At 36.4% G+C, this 22,233-nt stretch overlaps 1 protein-coding gene across 4 annotated transcripts in view; it reads right to left on the reverse strand.

Moving 5' to 3' along the window:
* The window catches only part of NR2C1 (nuclear receptor subfamily 2 group C member 1), an 89,423-nt gene that overhangs the window by 23,234 nt on the left and 43,956 nt on the right, over positions 1-22,233 (reverse strand). For 3 of the 4 annotated variants that reach the window (XM_074226604.1, XM_074226601.1, XM_074226602.1), the window contains 6 exons: positions 19,247-19,328; positions 12,766-12,945; positions 9,805-9,952; positions 9,615-9,705; positions 5,860-6,044; positions 3,602-3,767 (listed from right to left, as the gene is read on the reverse strand). In XM_074226604.1, the coding sequence (XP_074082705.1) occupies positions 3,602-3,767; positions 5,860-6,044; positions 9,615-9,705; positions 9,805-9,952; positions 12,766-12,945; positions 19,247-19,328 (852 nt within the window). The remainder of the gene's footprint in view (positions 1-3,601; positions 3,768-5,859; positions 6,045-9,614; positions 9,706-9,804; positions 9,953-12,765; positions 12,946-19,246; positions 19,329-22,233) is intronic. The other variant, XM_074226603.1, reaches the window with a different exon arrangement.

Genomic DNA, 22,233 nt, shown 5'->3' on the forward strand with positions numbered 1-22,233 from the left:
GCTATATTAAAGTAAAATGGCACTATTGTTCTATTAGAAACCAGGAGGGATGGGAATTCAGGGAAGCCTGGAGGGATTTGCATGAACTGATGCTGAGTGAGATGAGCAGAACCAGAAAAACACTGTACACCCTAACAGCAACATGGGGGTGATGATCAACCTTGAAGGACTCACTCATTCTATCAGTGCAACAATCAGGAACAATTTTGGGCTGTCTGCAAAGGAGAGTGCCATCTGTATCCAGATAAGGAACTGTGGAATTTGAACAAAGTGCAAGGACTATTCCCTTTAATTTAGAAAAAAACAGATAGCTTATTGTCTGATCTTGTTACATCTTAGACTTCTCTTCTTTAAGGATATGATTTCTCTCTCATCACACCCAATTTGGATCAAGGTACAACATGGAAACAAAGTAAAGACTGACAGAGTGCTTTCCATGGGGGGGGGAGGGAAGCAAGATTTTGGGGAAAATTGTAAAACTCAAATAATATCTTTAATAAAAGTAAATTTAAAAAAAAGTAAAATGGCAGCAAAAATATGCTGTTAATAATTTCTGAACATATTGCTCTATAATTCAGAGTTGTGGACCTTAGATCTTAATCATCGGCTCTCTGTGGGCCTTATAGTTCCATCCCCAATAGTCTCTAAATGTAAGGGATACTGAAGGGCAATTGAGTCTATTCCCTTCACTTTACAGAGAAGTAGACAGAAGCACAGAAAATTAAGAAACTTATCCAGAGTCATATAGTTAGTGCCTGAGGTGAGACTTCCCTCCAATCTTTCTGACTCCTACTTCAGTGTCCTTATCTGCTCTACTTTTTGCCTCTCCATCTCCTATGTCAGGGGCGGGAACCTACAACCCTTGGGCCATATTGATCTGGTGTGCCATGATGAATTAGTTAAATATTTGAACAAACATAACTTGTGAATGATAGCCAAATGGACCTTGGTAGAAAAAATGTTCCCTACCTCTGTCCTATGGAGATAAAATGTTTCATAACTAATAAAAAAAAATTCAAATATCCTCAATCACTGGGAGGACTAGGAGGAGAAACAAGGGTATATTTCCAAATGACCTGGAATGTAAATAAGGAAGAAAAGGAAACCCTGACAAGATCTAAAAATACAAACTATTACCCTAAATACCAAGTTCCAAGAACTCAATTGGATCACAAGAAATAAACACATTGGTGTTTGCCTGAAAACATATGTGAATCTTTTTTTTTCTTTTTCTCTCTTTTTTTTTAAAGTTTTTGCAAGGCAATGGGGTCAAGTGGCTTGCCCAAGGCCACACAGCTGGGTGATTATTAAGTGTCTGAGGTCGGATTCTTGAACTCAGGTACTCCTGACTCCAGGGCCGGTGCGCTATCCACTTTGCCACCTAGCTGCCCTTGCATAAGTGAATCTTAAGAGATGGAAATGTACATCTAAAGTACAAGAAAGATAAGTGAATTGCCTCAAACCATTTATACCCTTTGACCCAACAATTACCACTACTTGGATTATCCAAAGATGAGTAGGGGAAAAGGACAAGAACCTATATGTTCTAAAATGTTAATAGCACCTGTCTTTGTGTAGACAAAGAATTGGAAATTGCAGGGATGTCCATCAATTGGGGAATGGCTGAAAAAATTGTAGTATACGATTGTGAAAGAATACTATTGTTCTATAAGCTTAATGATTTTAGGAAAAATGGAAAGAAATGCATGATATAATGAAGAGTGAAATGAGCAGAACCAAGAGAACAGTAAGAATGACTGAGAGACAACAAGTTACTTTATCTATTATAAATTGATTATATACCCAAATTGACTATAAAGGACATTTGAAGAAATATGCTAGATTAATTTATATATAAATATATATATTTAATATATAGATTAATTTTACATATATACTTGTGTCTAATGGTAGTCATCTCTAGGACTGGGGGAGGGAGAAAAAAATTTGAAAGATAATTGTTACATATTTGAAAGAAGTAGCAAGTTGTGCATAGTAGATGTGCAGTTTCATATTCAATCATCTTTTTATTATACTTTCATGGAAACATTTTATTCCATAAGTTAAAAATTTTTTAAGGAAAAAAATAAAGATAAGCAGAGAACACAGAAGAAGATCCTGTAACTGTGATGGAGAAAGGAAGAGAGCGAAGAGAAGGCACTAGACTTCCTGAAGCTAAAGGTTCTTTTTAGGCAGAAGGCTTTTTAAGTTGAAGGTGTTTTAAACATAAAAAATATCAGGTTAGAACGGGTCAATCAAGTCTAAAAACTGCTTTGACAAAGGTGAAGAGAAAACTATATGTTTCAATAAGATTTAGGATAAAAAAGAATTAACAAAAGTTTTCAAAAAGTAAACATTTTTCTAAATGGTAGTTCAAGGAAAGGGGGAGAGGGAACCCTGACTATATAAAGGAGAAGGTTGTGAACTATTCTTTTATAAGGAAATTGTTTTCTAAAAGCAGTCCGAACCCTATAATGTCTCTTGGATTGGCAGCTGATTTATCTAAGAAATTCAGGATTAGAATTGCTCTGGACTGCTATTTAATGGAGACACCTACATGCAAGCAATAGCATCTCCTGATCATGACAGCACCAAACCCCTGGGGAGAGTAATCTCACACTTAGCCATCTGCAGATCTGCTGAGTTGAGGGCAATGCTTTCTTTTATTTTATTAAAAACTCTAAGGACTACTCTCTAAAAAATCACTTAAATGTGAAAGGAAAATAAATTAAGTGAAGAATGACTGCTTCCTTCCAACGGCACCTGTAAAGAGTAGAGTCAGGGTTAATCTAAGCAGGACACAGAAGACCGGCAGAGTGTGATAGTTGGACAGCAAGGACTAGGGCTGAGTGATTTTAAAAGGAACTTAAAGCTTCAGGTCAAACATTAATTAAGAAAGTTGCTCACCTTAAAAAACCATATTTTAAAATATTTTCTATTTCTATGTTTCTTCTTCAGTTATTTTTTAAAGCTATTGATAGCAAGTTGCTACAAAGGTAACCTTTTTTGCTCCTACCAAAAATAAGTTCCAGCATTCTGAAAGATCTCAAGAATTAAGAATTCCCAGTAATGATGCTTATATTTCTATTTCTCTATAACAGTACTCAGAAATAATCTGAATGACATTTATTGAGAAATTTAATCAAGGGGAATTTACACTTTGCTTGGAATAATATAGAAGATTATTTTCTTTGTACAGTTACTATACAGCCAAATGTCTTGGGTTTGGAGGTATCTTTTCCGAAAGAGGAAGTAGCTAGTCATTGAACAAAAGCAGTTCTCAGTTTATATGAACATGAATGCCAACACAACCAAAGCAGTTAACATTCCATGTCCAAATGTATGAAACTTAACTCTCACATAAGGTCACATGCACATGAATGCCACTAAGTGCATGGCAGACAAACTTACTCATAACCAGGATGTGCTATTTGGGACACCCCTCCAAGTTTTATAAATATTACATTATTGTTACTAGGAAAGTTTTGACTAACTTCAAAAACCAGAGAACAAACTCCAATAGCTTTGAAGTTGGGCAAGTGTTAAAACGAGGCTGAATAAGTCAGAACACATTGTAAATTTAGAAAAAAGGGACAAATACCCTGAAGGCTACATGTGCATCGCTGAGCAGTGGTCCCTCTATTTCGACGACATTCATGCTCGCCTCTCCAGCCATCAGGTGGACGCTGGCCTCCATGCTCTCTACTGAATTCTGACAGGCTGCACTCTCGCCTGGGTTAAGTGCTTTTGCAAGGGTGTCAAAGGCCCTACAATGAGAGATCTCAAGTAGTGAGCAATGCCAAACTCCAGAACAGAAAGAAATACACATAAAATGCAGAAGCTCAAATTTTAGTAAGGCATCATTTCAAAACTAGCACCTCAGAGCCAAACTGCCAACCATCCAAAAAAGCATAGATTCATACATAAGGACACATTTTTGGTGAATTATATATATATATATATATATATATATCAAATACTGAAAGGCCCCTTTAACATATGCAAAGGAAAGGATACTCTGGAAAAGATTTCTCTTCCAAACCTGGAGTCACTACATTTATTTTCCACTGAGAAACTCTTAGAAAGATATTTAATAAGTTAGGGCAATTTTATTAGGAAGGGGGGAAAGAAATCATCTTAACTTAAAGTTAGAAAAACTGAATACCATCTATTTTGAACATATGGCAAGTACACAAAGGATCTCATAAGAATTCAAGTCTGATGCAGTTAGATTTGATTCAAGATATAATAACTATCCTCATGAGGATACCTTTCATCATGGGGGGAAATAACAAAATCACTGAAGCTCTGAATCTTTCTAAATTATCTTATTCAATGCTGTGTATTTTGAAAGTGTTGTATACACAGTAACATATAAACATAAATTTATAGTCATCTGAGATGCTTCATCCATAAATTATGACTTAAAAAAACCTAGAACCTTAAGAGCCTGGACAAGCATTTAGTCCAACTCCTTCCCTGATTTTGAATCTCCTCTAAAACACCTAACCTCTGCTTAAACATTTTCTGTCACAGAGAACTTCATACCTGACTGGGAAGCACATATCCAACAGGATAACACACAGAAAATGCTTTATAGATTGTTGAATTAATGATGATGATGATGATGATGTAATAATAATAATAATAATAACTAAAACTGGCATGGATTCTGACATTTCTGAATGGCTCTAATTTTTAAGAAAGTTCATTCTCCTTTTCACCGAGTTCAAATTTGCCTTCCTGGATCAATTCAATGATCACATTTTTATCCCCAGACACCCATCACTACTCCACACAACTGCTCTTCAAAAAGTTAAATTATTACACTTGAGAAAAGCGATTATGTTCCTCTAAATCATCTTTTCTTCAGACTAAATTCCTCTACTCATGACACTCAACTGACTAGTTAGAGGATGGGACCTTCCAGAGATGCCTAGGAATGGGAAATTGATACAATCATATTTGTATTGAGTACCTTAAGGCATTGCTTTCTCAATATTTTGAATGATTCAGAGAAAGACATTAAAAACCCCAACTAGCTCTCTTAACCCTCATGAACTGACATAGAACTTTTACATAAAAACCTGATTTTAATAGTACTTTGTTAAGAATTAATTTTCAAAAAAGAGATAGAAAAGAAATTTGAAAGATTTTTGTACAAGTGTTATTGGTAAACTGGAAAAAATACTATTTTTTTAAGTTAGTCCCCCTCCCCAAAAAATGAATAATGAAAATTTCATGGAAAACTCCACATTCTCAAGTTATATCTCAATGTTTCCAGGCATGACAGAAAAGAAAACTGGATTTAGGAGCTGAGACCTAGGTTTAATTCCTGTGTCTGTCACTGATACCCACATGACCTTGGGCTAGTCCTTAGCCACTCTGAATCTATGTAAAATGAGGGGGTTGGACTTGATGGTCTCTTGAGGTCCCTTCCAGGTCAAAATCTATAATTCTAGAATTACTTTCCTGTCTAAGTACACATATGGACAAATGATGTGGTTTATCAAATATTCCAAAAGAATGCAATCTAATTATCATCCTGGGAAAAATGAAACAACTCTTAAGGTAGTTCCAATTTTTCCCCACAAGTTACTCTTCATTTTCTAGTGAGACAGGCCATGTGTTATATTTGGCAATACTGTACTACAGGAAATTTTCTCAATGTGCTTCATATGCTATGAATATATATATATATATATATATATATATATAATCTTCACAAATCTATCCAAATAGACAAATATTGTTTCCGTGAATCAATTTTTTGAAATGAAATTTATTAATATGGAACTTGCTGAAAATACATCATCAAACAGTGATGCTTCTCTGTTAATGGTCCATCAAAATCCTTACCTTGTCACATCGCTGCTGGTCTGCACCTCATGCTGAATGTCTGATAATGATGCATCTCCATTACTTAAGCTTTCAACCATTGAGAGCTCAGAACTACTCTGTGAAATGTCCTTTGTTTTGCCAAGATTTGCTAATGATGTTACCACACTGGCCAATGTACTTAAATCTCCCTGACATGATTCAGCCTTTAAAAAAAATCAAAAGGAAATAATATGGATTAGTAACCTCCTATTCCTGGTATTCATGAACTTCATACTCTGAAATGTACAAGTTAAGCTTTTGAAATACAGGGAGACAGTGGGAATCTGAAACAATAAATGTCGATTCTAAATTAAAAATAATATCCCCAAAGTTTTAGAAATGCTTTCACATATTTCATTTCAATGGAGCGAAGAAAAAAATAGAAATTATCACAGAATCTTAAGAGTTAATAACATAAATGACATTTTATAAAGTGCTTCCTTACCGATAATCTGAAAGGTAGTTAGAAGGCACATCATAGTGCCATTTTACAGATGAGATCAAGTGACTTCCTCAAAAACCTTTCACTATGAAATATCTATGATAGGGTTTCAAATTCAAGTTCAAATCCCTACCTGAACAAGAATCCTCTCTACAACATAGCTGAGAAGTAGTCAGTTGGACTTATTTTGAAGACTTTTAAGCAGAGACAACTCTACTCCCTTCTTGGGAAATCCAACTTTTAGATAGAAAAGTTTTTCCTTATATCAAACAAAAGTAGGATTTTCTACTGTTCCTCATTCTGCATTTGGGAACCAAGAAGAATGAATAGGCTTAACCTCACTTCCGAGTGCCAGTTTCTGGTACAATGAATAGGGAGATGGGATGACATGAATTTAAATGCTGGTTCTGTGAAACTCACTTCTTCTTTGACCTTGGGAAAAAATATTCAACTACTTTGGATTTTCATTTTCTGGTCTAGAAAATAAGGAGATGACTAAATAATCTTTGAAGTCCCTTCCAACTCTAAACTTAATGAGGTTATGATCTTATCTGAAGATGGCCATCATGTCTGTCCCCTGTGCAAATATTCTATTCTCCAGGTGAAATATCAATCAATCCCGAAGGTTGGAATGAAATGCCCAATATGTAGTTTATGTGCAAAGTCCTCATAGGGTGAAAAAAATACTTACCTATAGAATGAAAATGATGATTAACTGCTGAGTGTGTGTGTGTGTGTGTATGTGTATGTATGTGCTCATGTGCGCACATGTGCATGTGCATGTGTTGATGAAGGGGACCAGGAGAAAAATTATTTTTCGATCTCTGGTCAAAAGATTACTGACTTTGTTTTTTAGAAACTTTTTTTTTTAGGTTTTTGTAAGGCAAATGGGGCTAAGTGGCTTGCCAAGGCCACACAGCTAGGTAATTAGTAAGTGTCTGAGCCAGATTTGAACCCAGGTACTCCTGACTCCAGGGCCAGTGCTTTATCCACTGCGCCACCTAGCTGCCTTTGTTTTTAAAATCATAGCTCAGCCTCAGTAGTCAAAGTAGTCAAGGCTTTTCTGCTTTATCAAGAGGAAAAGGGAGTGCTCATGTTGTTTCTATTGAACACAGAGTTCTGTATACATTTCTTTCTGTTGAATTTTCAAGTTCTTGATGTCAAGGATCCCTAAAGGAAGGTAGCATTTGGTTGTGTTTTTGCAACTAATATAAGTAAATGGATGAAGATTCCCTAATGCCATTTTGAACAAGACTCTGTTTGCCTAATTGATATCTCCAAATATCAACTTTCAACGGTCAGATCCTTAAAATCTTAGACTTCCAAATAAAGTTCATTTTCTAGTCATCACATCAATTTACTGACCCCCCCCCCCCCATTTCCATGCCTTTAAAGGTTATGCCTGGCTTAAACAATTTGATTCATTCTATTTTCTTTCTATTTTCCTCAAAGTCTTAGAGAATGAATCTGGCAATCACTCTTCTAAACTGCAATCACCTTGCAATACAATCACATCCAAATCTCATTTTCTTTCCTTATTCAGCTGTCAGTATTGCCTGGTGTTTTGTGATAAGCAATATAAGTAGTTATTTCACATTCCAAGAATCTTTCTACTTGAAATATTGGTAAGCATAAAGCATGACAGCATTCACATAACTGTAGGAATGTGAAAAGAGCATTAAGAAATCTTAATAGCATTCATAATAAATGTTTTCTCTTTCTAAATGAAAGTGAAAACTTCTGTGGAGTGTCAAACATTTCTATCACCAACTTACAGAGAGATCATTTGAGGAAGGAGAGTCCACTACATGAGGAAAGACTTTCCTTAAAAGGTAACACCTGAATTTAGATCTAAACAAAAATAAAGCTTCTCAGATGCAGAGATGAATTTAGGATGCTCTTTGTATTCTGGATAGCCTGTAAAAGAATATGGAAATGGAATCTAGGAAGGAAAGTAATGTAAAAAAAAAATGGAAAAGTAGGTTGGAGCCAGACTATGAAAAGCATTTATGGATAAGTTGAGGAGGAGTATAGATTTTATCTTAGATGCAAAAGGAAACCATTGAAATTTCTCAAGGAAGGCTATGGTGTGGCCAGCCCTGGGCTTTGAGAAAAATCACATCCCAGTTGGAGGAAGAATTTGGAAGGTGACAAAATGGAAGCAACAAGTCCAATTAGGAGACAATAGGAAGAATTAAAAGCAAGAGGTAAAGATGAAGTGAATCAGGGAGTGGTTGGATGAGTGGAGATATGAGGCTAAAAGACATAACTCCAGTGGCTCTGTGGGATCAAGTACGAAGTCTTCTATTTCATTCTTCAAAACCTGGTCCTAAGCTATTTTTCCAAATGTATATCTTATTACATCTTTTCATACATTCAAGGATTCAGCCAAATGAGGCTTTTGTGTGTGCCAAGAGCTACCCATAAGGCTGGCAAGTCAGCCGCACTAAAGCAACAAGGTCGCCCGAGGAGGAGCCAGGAGGCAGCAAACCACAGACAAGTTAAACTGCCAGCACCCCTCAGCCCCTGATGGGAGACAACCTAGAGCCCAGAACCCAAAAGCCTTGGGAAGAGTCAAGCTTCTTGCCCACAGGGGAAGCACAGCTCCTAGCAAGCTACTATGGATCCAAAGACACAGTTCTGATCAGCAATGGTTCAACATCAGAAGGTGAGAGGATTTTATCAGTGGAGAGCACACTAGAGAAGAGGCCAGACCACTGGCTTTGCTGCCACCCTGAAGGACCATAGAACCTTTGTATCTGACCTGCAACTGAAATCTTCCAGGTGTTTCCCCCCATTAAAATGTAGACTCGGAGTAAGCAGGTGCAGGCTAACTGTTCCTCAAAGTTTGGCCTGGAATAAGAGCTTAATGAACCCTTGAATCTTTTACTCTTCCCTCCCCACGGGGTGCTCATTTCCAGGCTCCTAGCCTGGAACTCATAGTCTCTTGCTTCAAGGCACAGCTTAAATACTATCTTTTAAATGAAGTCTTTCCAACATACCTTCCCTGTTCATATTCTTGCCAAGCTAGTTTTTAGTTAATGACCAAGTCTTTATTCTTTTCATATTGATTTTGTATCCCCCTGTATTTACTCACCCTTCACTAGAATCAAAGTTCTTCATACTTTCATTGTATCTCCAAGGCCTAACAGAGTTCCTGGCAGAGGACAGGCCCTTAAATAATGCTTGTTGGTTGAATGATTAACTGATGATCACAGCTCAAACTTCCTGGGAAAACTGAAGTCAAGCTACAAATGGAATGGGCGTTAACTCTCCAGGAATGCCTACTCACCTTATCAGGGGTCATCAGCATGGCTGCCTCCGACTTGAGTCCGGACTGATGAATATTCACAAACATCCCAGAATCCAGCAGCCCAGCAGACCTGGTGGAACAAGCAGGTACATCAGCATCTTCCTCTGGAAGGAAAGAGAACCCAAAGCAATTTCACATGAAGGGGCTTCCGCACCACACTATACTGTACCTGGCTGTTTCATTATCTGTTACGAAAGTGGGAGTTGCAGCCAATGGACTTCGAAGATCTTTTCTAATGTAAATTTTTTCTGTTGAAGCTGCACAATTGGAAGATTTTTCTCGTGATACTTCTATGGGTTTCCTTTCACACTGAACAGCTGGGGGAAAAAAGTTAAAGTTATATTGTAAGTGAGAATTTCTGAAGAGGTATCATAATGGGGAAAATGATTAGTATAATGAAATTGACAGAGAACCCCTAAAATGTAAGAAATTAGCTCCAAAGTTCTCCCCTAAACAATGCAAAAAGCTGTCTTACAACAAATTTGCTCAAACATACCAATTTTGTCTAAAAACATGAGGGGTAAGAAAAAAAGAAAATTAGATAAGGAGGCTGAAAAGAAGGAGGCTGAAAAGAAGCAGTCTGAGAGCTGAGAGATCAATGAAGAAATATTATCTCCAAGATAAAGAAAGATAAGGTATAAAAAAGGAAGTGGGTGTGGATTATTTTTTTAAATACATTTGTCAGTAAAAGGGAGAAGAAAGATGTAATAGTAGTTCAAGTAAAGGAGCCAAGAGAGAAGGCAAGGAAGAGATTCAAGATAAAAGCCTTGGTAAGAAATAGGGAAAGGGAGGTCAGAAGAAAGAAGTGTTGCAATAGAGAAGAAATTAGGCAAATCAAGTAAAATGGTCTCTATCTTCTTAAAGAAGTATGAAGCATCATTTGCTTTAAATATGGGGCTAAAGCTATGCTTGGGGTTTGATGAAAAGTCTGGATATTTGCTATAGTATTAAAAAAAGGATCAAAGAATGATGATTAAGAAGGTTGCTGAGCCCAATTAAGGTGATGAACTATAAATTTACAGTGGGAAAATCAATATGGTCCTGAGACTATTTTTCCAGTGATGTTCACTGTCAGAAACAGGAGAATGAAATGGCTGAATTACCCAAGGTTGAGCATTAACAAGAAGGAAAATGTCAATAGATGGGGAAGGATGACATTCTAGAATAGCTGCTAGCTGGCAATCAGGGAGATCAAGATTGGGCATAAAGGCACCTGAAGTGAGACTTGGGAAGATAGACTGGCCAGTAAGGAGGGGTGTCCAAGAGTCAGAAGCCAGGATAATAGGGAAGAGTATGAATATCAGGACAGAAGACAAAGAGAGAAGTAAAAAGACAGGAGGGGGCAGTAAGAGCATAACACTTTTGGGTCCAGCATTTCTAAGTTTCATATGCTAAGAAGACAGAAGATGGTTAAAGCAGGACCTAGAGGTGGTTGCACTGAAGAGTGATGAAGCCCAGGTGACAAGATGAATAATGAAGTCGCTAAGGAAGATGACAGGAGACCTATTAGTGAAACATCACATCAATCAAAAAGAAAACTTGATGGTTAGCATGATAGCATTGACCTTGAAGGTGGAATAATGCAGAAAAATACAGGAAAAGAAAATAGGAGAGTAAGGAGTGAAGAAACTCTTCCTATTGGTTTTGGGATTAAGAGATAGTGGTGGGGGTGGGGGAGTGAGAAAAGGAATAGTCACTAAAGGAATGCTCACCTTCTTCCACCTGCCTGGAGGGATCCCTGGCTTCCTATAAAACAGAGCTCCAGTTCCGCTATTCATGGGGTCTTTCGGAGTGCCTCCTCTAGGCCCCACAATTACCCTGTTTAGTTGGGTAGCTACCTTCTACCTGCGCATTGTCTCCTCCATAAGAATGTCAGCTCCTTGAGGGAAAGGATAGTTTGGTTTTCTCTTTCTTTCCCCAGCACTTAATCTATAGTAGGAACTTGAATAAATGCTTACTGAGTGACACTGTGTACAGTTCACAGGAGCTAAGGGAGACAAAGATGACTTGGTTCCTGACCTTGGGGACCTTTTCATTTAAAAGAGATTTCAAGAACAGTGCTCTTTTTATGAAGAAACCACATCAGCAAAAGTCAGAAGCTTGGAGTAGCCAAGGAAAATGGAAGGGACAGAGGGGTATCCTAAAGGTTATGATAGAAGGAAGTAGTTATAAGAAAGTATGATTTGGACAGAGGTTTGGGGAAAGGAGAACATGGCAGGAAAGCCATCTTCAGGTGTTAAAGAACCCCTGGGTGGTATGGGGAGGGGGGTTCAGCCAGGCCTAAGAAGATTCCCATGATCTCAGGTCAGGTACTCCCTGTCTAAACCTCAGGGGCTCTCCAATAAAGACATGCTAGTCAGCTGTTGAGGTCTTTCCAACACCAGCATTCCATGACTTATGGGTGTGTATAAATTCTCTGAGATTCAGGAGGATCTGAGTGGAAAGGGTTCCCATGTATTCCCTCATCACCAGAAGTATCCAAGCAGAAGATAGATGATCACCAAACAGGGATAGGGTAGAGGAAGTTACTGATTGAGCTGTGGGCTGCCCAAGATAATATTTATCCCTTCCTAATCTGAGTTTCTAGGATTCCCCGAACTCCTGCTTTGGACAGCAGGAGATTTCTGACAAGTAAATGTTTGATCAATTTTACCCCTCTTCATAAAAAGATTTCCACTTATGTCATAAGAATTGGTCAAAAATAATACATGCTTAGGGACAAGTATAATATTACTAAAGACTATTTTTTAAAAATTAATGATTACCATCCATTTTTTAATCAGTATTCAGGATGGAAAATCTATCTAAAAATCACTCAGATAGGTTTTCAGTGCCAGACATGTTTGCAAAGTCAACAAATTCAATTCAGTAACTATTTTTCAAAGACCTACTATGTACAAGACATTGTGTTAGAGAATATATTTTCTGTGCTATTACAGAATACATTTCTAGTTATTTCCATACATTTAACAAATGTTTAAACCTTTAAGATAAACCTGAACCACGGAAGCTTGAAGTCTTTTCATATGTTAATGTAAGTAATGTATACTTTAGCTTTTTATAAGATTATCCACAGTTACTTTTTTCCCATTCTTTCTTTTTTTTTTTAATAATTCATGCTTATACATACAGTCTTGTTTCATTCCAAATGCAATGCATCTCTGTAACCTGCAGTATTGACAACGATTTCGGTGGTGTTTGTTGATAATACAATCCTTTGATCCTCGACATGAATATACTAAATTTTTTCGGATACTTCTTTTAAAAAATCCCTTGCATCCTTCACAGGTTACTGCTCCATAATGACGACCTAGATACAAAAGCATATGATTCCCTTATAATTGCTGTTATGTCTAAAAAGGGAGTTTGACAACTGAAATATTTATAATAAAATGTTGTCCTAAAGTGTACAGAATTTCATTATATGTAAAAATAACTGATACGATAAAAGGAACATAAACAACATGATCTTCAAATAAGATCAACTGATAGCCAAATATTTTTCTAAGAATTCTTAGGCACTATTGGTTTAGTTATATATTGTTAATGAATGGCTGATGGGTAATAAAATTGAATGTGAAAAGGAAAAAATACCAAATGGTACTTGAAATACAAAAATAAAAAATTAGCACATAGTTTCAAAATAGTTAAGTTCTACACATAATAGCATCATGTTTCACCATCACAGTTCTATCATTTTAGGACAATAATATTCATTTACAAGTCCACTTGAATAATTTATAATACAGATGAGGAAAAGATGAGATTAAAAATATAACATTTCAAAACTTCAATGGCCCAAGACTTTCTCATTTGGGACATTTTTTCTATTGGTGCAGGCTACAATCCTTGTTCTGTGGTCATGTTCGATTCTGATCCTTGACTCTTCCCAAATCTTCTGGAGTTTCTATCCAATACACTAGAGGCCTTTTTCTGGTTTTCTTAATATTCTGTGGGTACCAATACAATAGCTAAGGCTAACCTCTATCACACCTAGCCTTTCTCATTCTGTCTACAAGACTGATACATACTCATTTCTAACCAGACATGTCCTTCATGGCATCTTTGATCCACAAGCTTTCCTTGGTAAAATGCCAATTTTTGTCTATTTGTATCTACCATTCATTTTCCCATTTCTCTTTAGGCCACCTGTAATTGTGATTCCTGTAAGACTATGGTATCCTTAATTCAGAGCCAAATAACCTCCTCAACTTGTGTTTAAAAGATGGTTATTTTTTGGCAAGAAATACTCATAGTTCATAAAACATGCTATTCAGTTTCTCCAATGAAATTTAGCCTAACCTTTCTCCTTCTCAATACCTGGCCAAGTTCACTATCCATCTCTCTCATTTATTATATGATGGACTTACTTTATAGATTGGCATATACAAGTAATGGGTATCATCTATGCATTCTTTTTCCATTTTATTTTTCTATTGCAGAGAGAAATAAACCAACTCCTTTTTAGTGACTGTTACTCTCATGAACTGGTTTCTGAGGTTTTAGGAGGTTCAATATGCATTGGACATCTTGTATGGCCTTGGTAATAGGTCTCCCAGTTTAATTCTTGCTTGGTACAGACATCCAAGGAAAATAAAGACAACCCAATGGCATGACTGCTTTATGTCAGCGAAACTTGGGTATGAAATGATGTCAGAGTCTAGATCTTTGCTAATATTTATTTTCCTTTCCTAGAATCAATGGCATTGAATAGGGTGTTTATGGCACATATAACATCCTTAACTCTCTTCCTGAATAAATTATTCATGAAAACTGGAAGACTTATATGAACCAATGAAGAGTGAAATAAGCAGAATCAATGTAAATTAGCAATGTAAGTTAAAAGTTAATTAAAAATAAGTTGAACTATAAAACTCGTGCAAGTCCTGGAAAACTGATACATAGATAATGAAACATTTTTAGCATCCATGACATAGATACAATGGACAATCAGCACAGAATATTATTTATACTTGGAGGAGGGGAGAGTTGAGGGGGATTTAATAATTGGTAATTCAACTGGATGATTTCCTCACTTGTTACTCAGGGAGTGTTCAATATGTGGGGAAGGGGGGACTCCTATGTAGAGTGGGAGATTTAAGAAGACAATGCTGTAAATCAAGGAACAAGCATTTATTAAGGACTATGGGGCCAGGAACTATGCTAAGTAATGAGGAAATAAAGACAAAAATAAAACAGTTCCTGCCCTCAAGGAGCTTCCACTAAAATCAATTAAACATACTATATTAAATACTTAATGCAATAGACTACACATTATTCTAAGCCATAGCTATACAAAGACAAAAATAAAAGTCCTTTCCTCTAAGAAACTTAGATTCTAATTTATAATGGAAGGAACAAGTGCATAAAGTTATACACAGAATGAATGATAAAAATAAGAACAAAATAAGACAAAATAGGTGTGTAGGAAGGGCAGATTTTGAATCTAGAAAACTTCCCACAGGAGAAAGCTTTTGGTCAGAGGAAAGGGAGAGCACTCCGAGCATGGCAGACATACAGACAGACACACACACACACACACACACGCGTGCGCGCGCGCGCACACACACACACACACACACACACACACACACACACACACAACCAAGACAGAGATTCAGTCACACAAGGCCAGGGAAGGGAATCTGTACAGTGGCAAAAGCTTTTAAAATGAGTTTGGTTGAAAAAAAGGTAAATGGGGGCAGGCAGGTGGTACAGTGGATAGAGCACTGGCCCTGGAGTCAGGAAGACCTGAGTTCAAATCCAGCCTCAGACACTTAATAATTACCTGGTGTGACCTTGGACAAGTCACTTAACCCCATTGCCTTGCAAAAACTGGAAAGAAAAGAAAAAAAGGTAAATGATGATGCTGGATATAAGATGGAGTGTTCCTAACTGGATGGTCGTTTATCAATACCAGACTTGAATAAGGAAATTTCCTAAGCTGAGGCCAGAAATGCAAGGCCAGAAATGTGATCCAAATCTATGTTTGGGGATCCCAGAAGTAGATATTGCCATGGAGCCACTGGAGTAGGCCAGGAGCCTTGTTCAATCAAAAGCCGTGATTCTTTACATGTTTGATGTGCTCAGAAAAGGGTCAGAATAAGCCAGGGACAAAGGAAAAACTGTCTCTGCTTCTATGTTTATAATCTTAAGACCACTCAGCCTAAAGGACTACATAGAGGAGTCCTAATAATTATATTACAACCTCAAACAGATTTTAAAAATCACAATTATTAGAGGTTCAAAAAAGAAAATCCACTTGTCCAGATCACAGACTATGAGGCTGGGAACGGAAGTAGGCCGTTAAAGGCTAAACAAATGAGTTTCTTTGAGTTTATTTTTGATCTTAGAGGTAGGAGCGAGAATCATTGGATTCATTAAGGGAGTAATATGATTATACTGGGACTTAAGGAAAATCACTGTGGCAGATGTGTGATGTATAGACTGGAGTAAGGAAGAAACCTGAGGCAGGAAGACCAATTACAATACATTGAGGAAAAAGGTAATGAGAAACTTAACAAAAGTGGTGGCAGAATGAATGAATAGACAAAATCAGTCAGAGTAAAAGATATAGCTGAGGTACAAATTATAAGATTGCTTATGCGCCTGGATAAGCAGGAGGAGCAAGAGTCATAAACCTTAGTCATTGGATGAATGAGGATGCCTTCGAGAGAAATATTCAAGTGGGAAGAGAAGTGGAGTTGAGGGGAAAGATAATGCCTTTTCTTTAGGCAACATTTTGTTTTGGAAGATTACAGAATATTCGGTTTGAAATGTCCAATAAGCAGTTGGACAGATGAGATTGGGGATGCACATATGGCTCTAAGAATCCTCTGCAGTGAGGTGATAGCATAAACTGATGGGAGCTACTTGATGTCACCCCCCCCCCCAAAAAAAAAAGAGTCCGAGAAAAGAGATCAGGACAGAGGCTTGGGAATCCTCCACGGTTTAAGAAGATTGACATGGATGATGAGCTTGTCATGAATACTGAGAAAAAGAACAATCATTGACACAAAAATATAGGCAGAAAACAGTAGCCAAAAAAGATAGAACTCAGAAAAGGTCATCAGATTTAGCAATTAAAAAAATCACCAGTAACTCTGAAAAGAGTTATTTACTGACAAAGTCAGGAGGCAGATAGTAAAGACTTGAGGGAGAGGAAATGGAGGCAACAAATCGACACAAATTTTTCTGGAAGTGTAAAAAAGAGCAGACTTTTGAGGGCAACAGCTTGAAGGGACGGGAATGTTTCAAGGATGGGGAATTTTTAAAGGCTGTAGGGAAGGAACCAACAGATGGGAAAAGACTAAAAATTAGAGAGAGGGGTGAATGGGGAAAGGGGAAAAAGTCACAAATCAAATAATTTTTTTTATGAAAGTAATCATGACATATAGGGTAGAAACTTTTAAGCCTTTGATCTCATTTACTGATTGCAAACCATCTTTTCTGGCATCCTTCCTTGTGGCCCTCACTGAGTATCAAAGTTTATACTGATTTGGTGAGGAGGAATCTGTTGAGTTCCTCACAGAATTTCATTACCTCTTTACCCTCGAAAACAGATGCTAGCTACAGCATGGGAAGTTTGTCTGTTAATGTTTATCGGAAGACAAGATGACTAAATGTTCCACAAAAAGATGTTTCTTGTTGCCTTTGGGCACAAGATGAAACCAACTCCTCTCTCCAAGGCAAATCTGTGAGCATTCCTTTAAATTAATTACAACTTCATTATGTCTTCTGACTTCTGTTTATAGCCAAAAGACCAGCACTCACTAGAACTGTATCAAACTCATGGGTTGTTGGGCAAAGACCACATGAGTTCAAACAGATTAAACTGATGTCTGCCAACAAGCAAAAAGCTGTGTGAGTCTTAATATGTTCTGCCCTCCTTTCACCTTCTGCCCTGGTCACTGCAGAACAGGGGGCACAGGGGGTACAGCACATGGAGGATCATTTCCTGTTTTTGCCAAGATCCCAGGTCACTTCAGTGCCACAATGATGACACTCATTCATTTACCAACAGCTGTCTCTTCCTGGGGTACTTAAGCTCAAATATCTAGGATGATTCTACCATGTTTTATTATTGTGTTTTTATTATTTAACCAAAAAAAAGATGAAGGAAATCAAATTCTTCCACATTTAAAAATCAATTAAATATAAAAAAAATTTCTAATTCTTATCTCTATCTCTGGACAACTGAAATATTCTCTAATAAAATCAGTCAAGAAATGTTACTACTTACTTAAAAATGGAAAACAATGCATTTTTCTCTATGATGCTTAGATGGCATATTGATTATAGGTTGATATAATCACTTTTTAATTTCATAATATGGAAAACAAAACTGATAACATTAGACAAACTAAAAGCATTCACCATAACAGGTAAAATAAATCTACAATCTACCGTCTGAATGAAAGAAGATTAAGTTGGTTCTTGGTTTTTATATAACAAATATAAAAGAAACTATATGAAGTCAGGGGAAGAATCATTATTAATATCATATACAAAGAGATGTATATCTATATAGAATGAATGACAATAAAATGTTTTCTTTCTAATGATTTAGTGATCTGTTTCTATTAAAATCTTCTGAAATGACTCACTGTAGAATATTTGGTTTGTCTGTTTACCATGACAACCATGCCATATCTAGCAATAAATTAAGGTAGAGAATTCAATTTAACTGCACAAACTCACATCAAGCAGCTACTTAATGATTAAGTAAGTACAAGGTAGTCCAATTATCACAGAATAAGAATTATATTAATAATAGCTAGAAATATAAATGAAAAATTAATTTACCAAAAACTATGTTGCTGAGACAAATCAGAAATTTTAAAACCATATTGCCTAACAAGATCAACAGCCAAAATATAGCACAATATCCAAGAACTGTTTAAAATTTTACAGTGGTTTTGTGGAGAATAAGCGGCTAAATAACTTGTGGCTTTTTTTTAAGGGAGGAGAAAATTTAGAAGATGAGAGGAAGGAAGAAGAAGACTCATCAGAAAACATCCTCAAGAATCTTTTTCAATTCCTAATATCTTTATCAAAAATCACAAATGTACTTTTTTTGGTGAAGCAATCAAAGTTAAATGACTTGCCCGGGGTCATACAGTTAGTAAGTGTCTGATGCCCAGTTTGAACCCAGGTTCTCCTGACTGTACGATCAGTGCTACACATGCACTTTTAATGCATCCTTAGAAGACATAATCTAAGATTGCTCTAAAAAGAATATCTTTTTAACTAAAAGGGTACACATTGTAAAATATATTACCTTCTATAACTTTTCCTCCCTTCAAAAAAGTTTAAATTATGTTTTGAATTCATTTGATAAATGAATTTTTGTGTACCTAGTACCTATAAATTACATTGGATGTGAGTAGAACTGTAATGAGAAAACATTTTTAAAGTGCAACCTTTAGAAAAATCCAATCAACTTTCTTAGATTACTTTTAAAACAGATGACCATGAAATGATAGAATTCCATTTTTAGCTATTAAAAAAAGTACTAAGTAAATAAATGAAAAGATGCTATGGATGCTATATAATCATCAGAAGCACAGCCCAAGGTCAAGTTTTACAAATCATTTAATAAAAAAATTTACCTGATGCTTTATCTCCACATACTACACATAGATCGAAAACTTTATTTGGTGTCTGGTCTGAGGAAGAATGATCTGTTAAAATCTAAGGAAAAAACAACATTGTTGTTACTTAGCAATTTTCTCTCCACATTAAAAGAAAAAATTCTCCCATACCCTGGTTACTGACTTTGAAATCTAACATTCAATCTGAAAATGATTTTTTTTTTAGGTTTTTGCAAGGCAATGGGGGATTAAGTGGCTTGCCCCAGGCCACACAAGTAGGTGATTATTAAGTATCTGAGGCTGGATTTGAACCCAGGTACTCCTGACTCCAGGGCTGAAGCTTTATCCACTGCAACACCTAGCCGCCCCTGAAAATGATTTTTTAAAAATTATTTTTTATCAGTCTTCTCTCAGGATGAAGTTATGTGATTTTTGGTTAGTTTTAAGGACAAAATCTTTAAAACTAACTTTACTCATCATGAAAGCAAAACAAAGATTTCTGCCCAACAATAATAAATAGTTGCTTTTAAGTGGAATGCCTTTATGTATTCAACAGTTAAGCTTAAAATTGCTTTTACAAAACAAGAGTAATAAACTACTTTTGTATGCCTTTCCAAAGAAATCAGAGTAATGATACTTTGGTGGGCTGGGGAGTTTGGGGGCCAACTGTATTGCATGTTTATATACAATAAACTTTGTATCACTCAAAAGGAAAAGGAGAGTCAATCTAAGCTCTTTCCTTTTTTGTTCTGAAAATCCAAAGCTGCTCTGTCCCTTTCTCTTTCATCCCACTCTCCCTATCCTTTAGAAGGCATGTGCCTGTGACTTACTGAAATATTAGAATAAACTGTTAAGATCACATGAATTAAAGATTTTAAATTTAAAATTGCTCAGGACTGAAATCATCTGTTTTATATAAATACAGCATATATAGTCCATTTTACATTTCTCAGAGAATTTTCAAGGAGGTTTTTCCACCAAATCTATCAAATAATCTCAAGAAATGGATTAACATATTTTATTATTCTTATTTTACAAATGGGAAACAGAAAAATACAGTGAATTGTCTGTAATCTCATAAATTATTCAAGTGTTATCAGGACTAGAATCCAGGTCTTCTGATACTATATTCTTTCTACTGAATTGTCAGTAAAATTGATAAAACACAAATATCATCTCTATTTTTTACTCAGGGAAACTAAAACATGAGTCAGCGGTTTAACAAGTGACTTTCTGCTGCTAATGCAAATCTTTTCTAGGCCACTAATACAGAAAATATTACAAAACTGGATTAGAAGAAAATAAACACTTTTAGAAAAAAAACACACCTTAGTATATATAAAGTAGTCTATAACTACAAGATAACCTCTTTATGAACACAACAGTGGTTAAAGCATATGAACAGATCACTTTCTAAGGAGAAAATGTAAATTGTTTAATGATAGGGGAAAAAAAAGGGAGAATTTCCCCCAAATTAGAGAAATGCCTATCAGTAATTTTAAGCTGGTCCTCCAGAGAAGCAAAAACAAGAAAAAAAAAAAGATGAGATACAATGGTTCAGCTACATGGAAAGGGGCAGTAAGGTTATACCTCATACCACACTCTTGTAGTGTTGCATCCTTGCAAATATTTTAGCAAGTTTGCTACTGGCATACAGCAAAAACAGTCAAAATAAGCATACTAAAACTTGACTAAAATACCATATTAGTTCTCTAGATTTGTTGCCCAGATTCTCTCACCCTGGGCCCAGCCTGGTCAAAAATAAGGAGGGTCTTTGCCCTCTCTCAACTGGCCACTTAGAGATACAGTCACTGGTCACAGGAAACAAACTCAGCTATAAAATGTCCATCTGTCTCTTTCATTCTCTTTTCATTTCTGAAAGTGAATAAAAAGTGGATCTGACAGTGCTAAGAAACAGGACATTTTTATTTATTTATTTATTTTTCATTTCAAGGATTTTATTTATTTTAAGTTTTACAATTTTCCCCCTAATCTTACTTCCCTCCCTCCACCCCCTACAGAAGGCAATTTCTGCCAGTCTTTACATTGTTTCCATGGTATACATTGATCCAAATTGAACGTGATGAGAGAAATCATATCCATAAGAAGAAACATAAAATGTAAGAGATAGTAAGATCAGACAACAAGATATCAGTTTTTTCCCCTAAATTAAAGGTAATAGTCCTTGGTCTTTGTTTAGACTCCACAATTCCTCCTCTGGATACAGATGGTATTCTCCACTGTAGACAGCCCCAAATTGTCCCTGATTGTTGCACTGATGGAATGAGCACATCCATCAAGGTTGAACATCATCCCCATGTTGCTGTTAAGGTATACAGTGTTTTTCTGGTTCTGCTCATCTCACTCAGCATCAGTTCATGCAAATCCTTCCAGGCTTCCCTGAATTCCCATCCTCCCTGGTTTCTAATAGAACAACAGTGTTCCATGACATACATAAGCCAGTTTTGTTAAGCCATTCCCCAATTGAAGGACATTTACTTGATTTCCAATTCTTTGCCACCACAAACAGTGATGCTATGAATATTTTTGTACAAGTGATGTTTTTACCCCTTTTCATCATCTCTTCAGGGTACAAACCCAGTAGTGGTATTGCTGGATCAAAGGGTATGCACATTTTTGTTGCCCTTTGGGTGTAGTTCCAAATTTCTCTCCAGAAAGGTTGGATGAGTTCACAGCTCCACCAACAGTGTAATAGTGTCCCAAATTTCCCACAACCCTTCCAATGATGATCATTGTCCTTTCTGGTCATACTGGCCAGTCTGAGAAGTGTGAGGTGGTACCTCAGAGATGCTTTAATTTGCATTTCTCTAATAAGTAATGATTTAGAGCAATTTTTCATATGACTATGGATCACTTTGATTTCCTCATCTGTAAATTGCCTTTGCATATCCTTTGACCATTTGTCAATTGGGGAATGGCTTGAAACAGGACATTTTTAAAGCATCTGTCAACATCCACAGCCGGAGAGAGTCTAACAGTGCAGC

This window comes from Macrotis lagotis, chromosome 2, assembly GCF_037893015.1.
Source record: "Macrotis lagotis isolate mMagLag1 chromosome 2, bilby.v1.9.chrom.fasta, whole genome shotgun sequence".
Taxonomy (NCBI): Eukaryota; Metazoa; Chordata; class Mammalia; order Peramelemorphia; family Peramelidae; genus Macrotis; species Macrotis lagotis.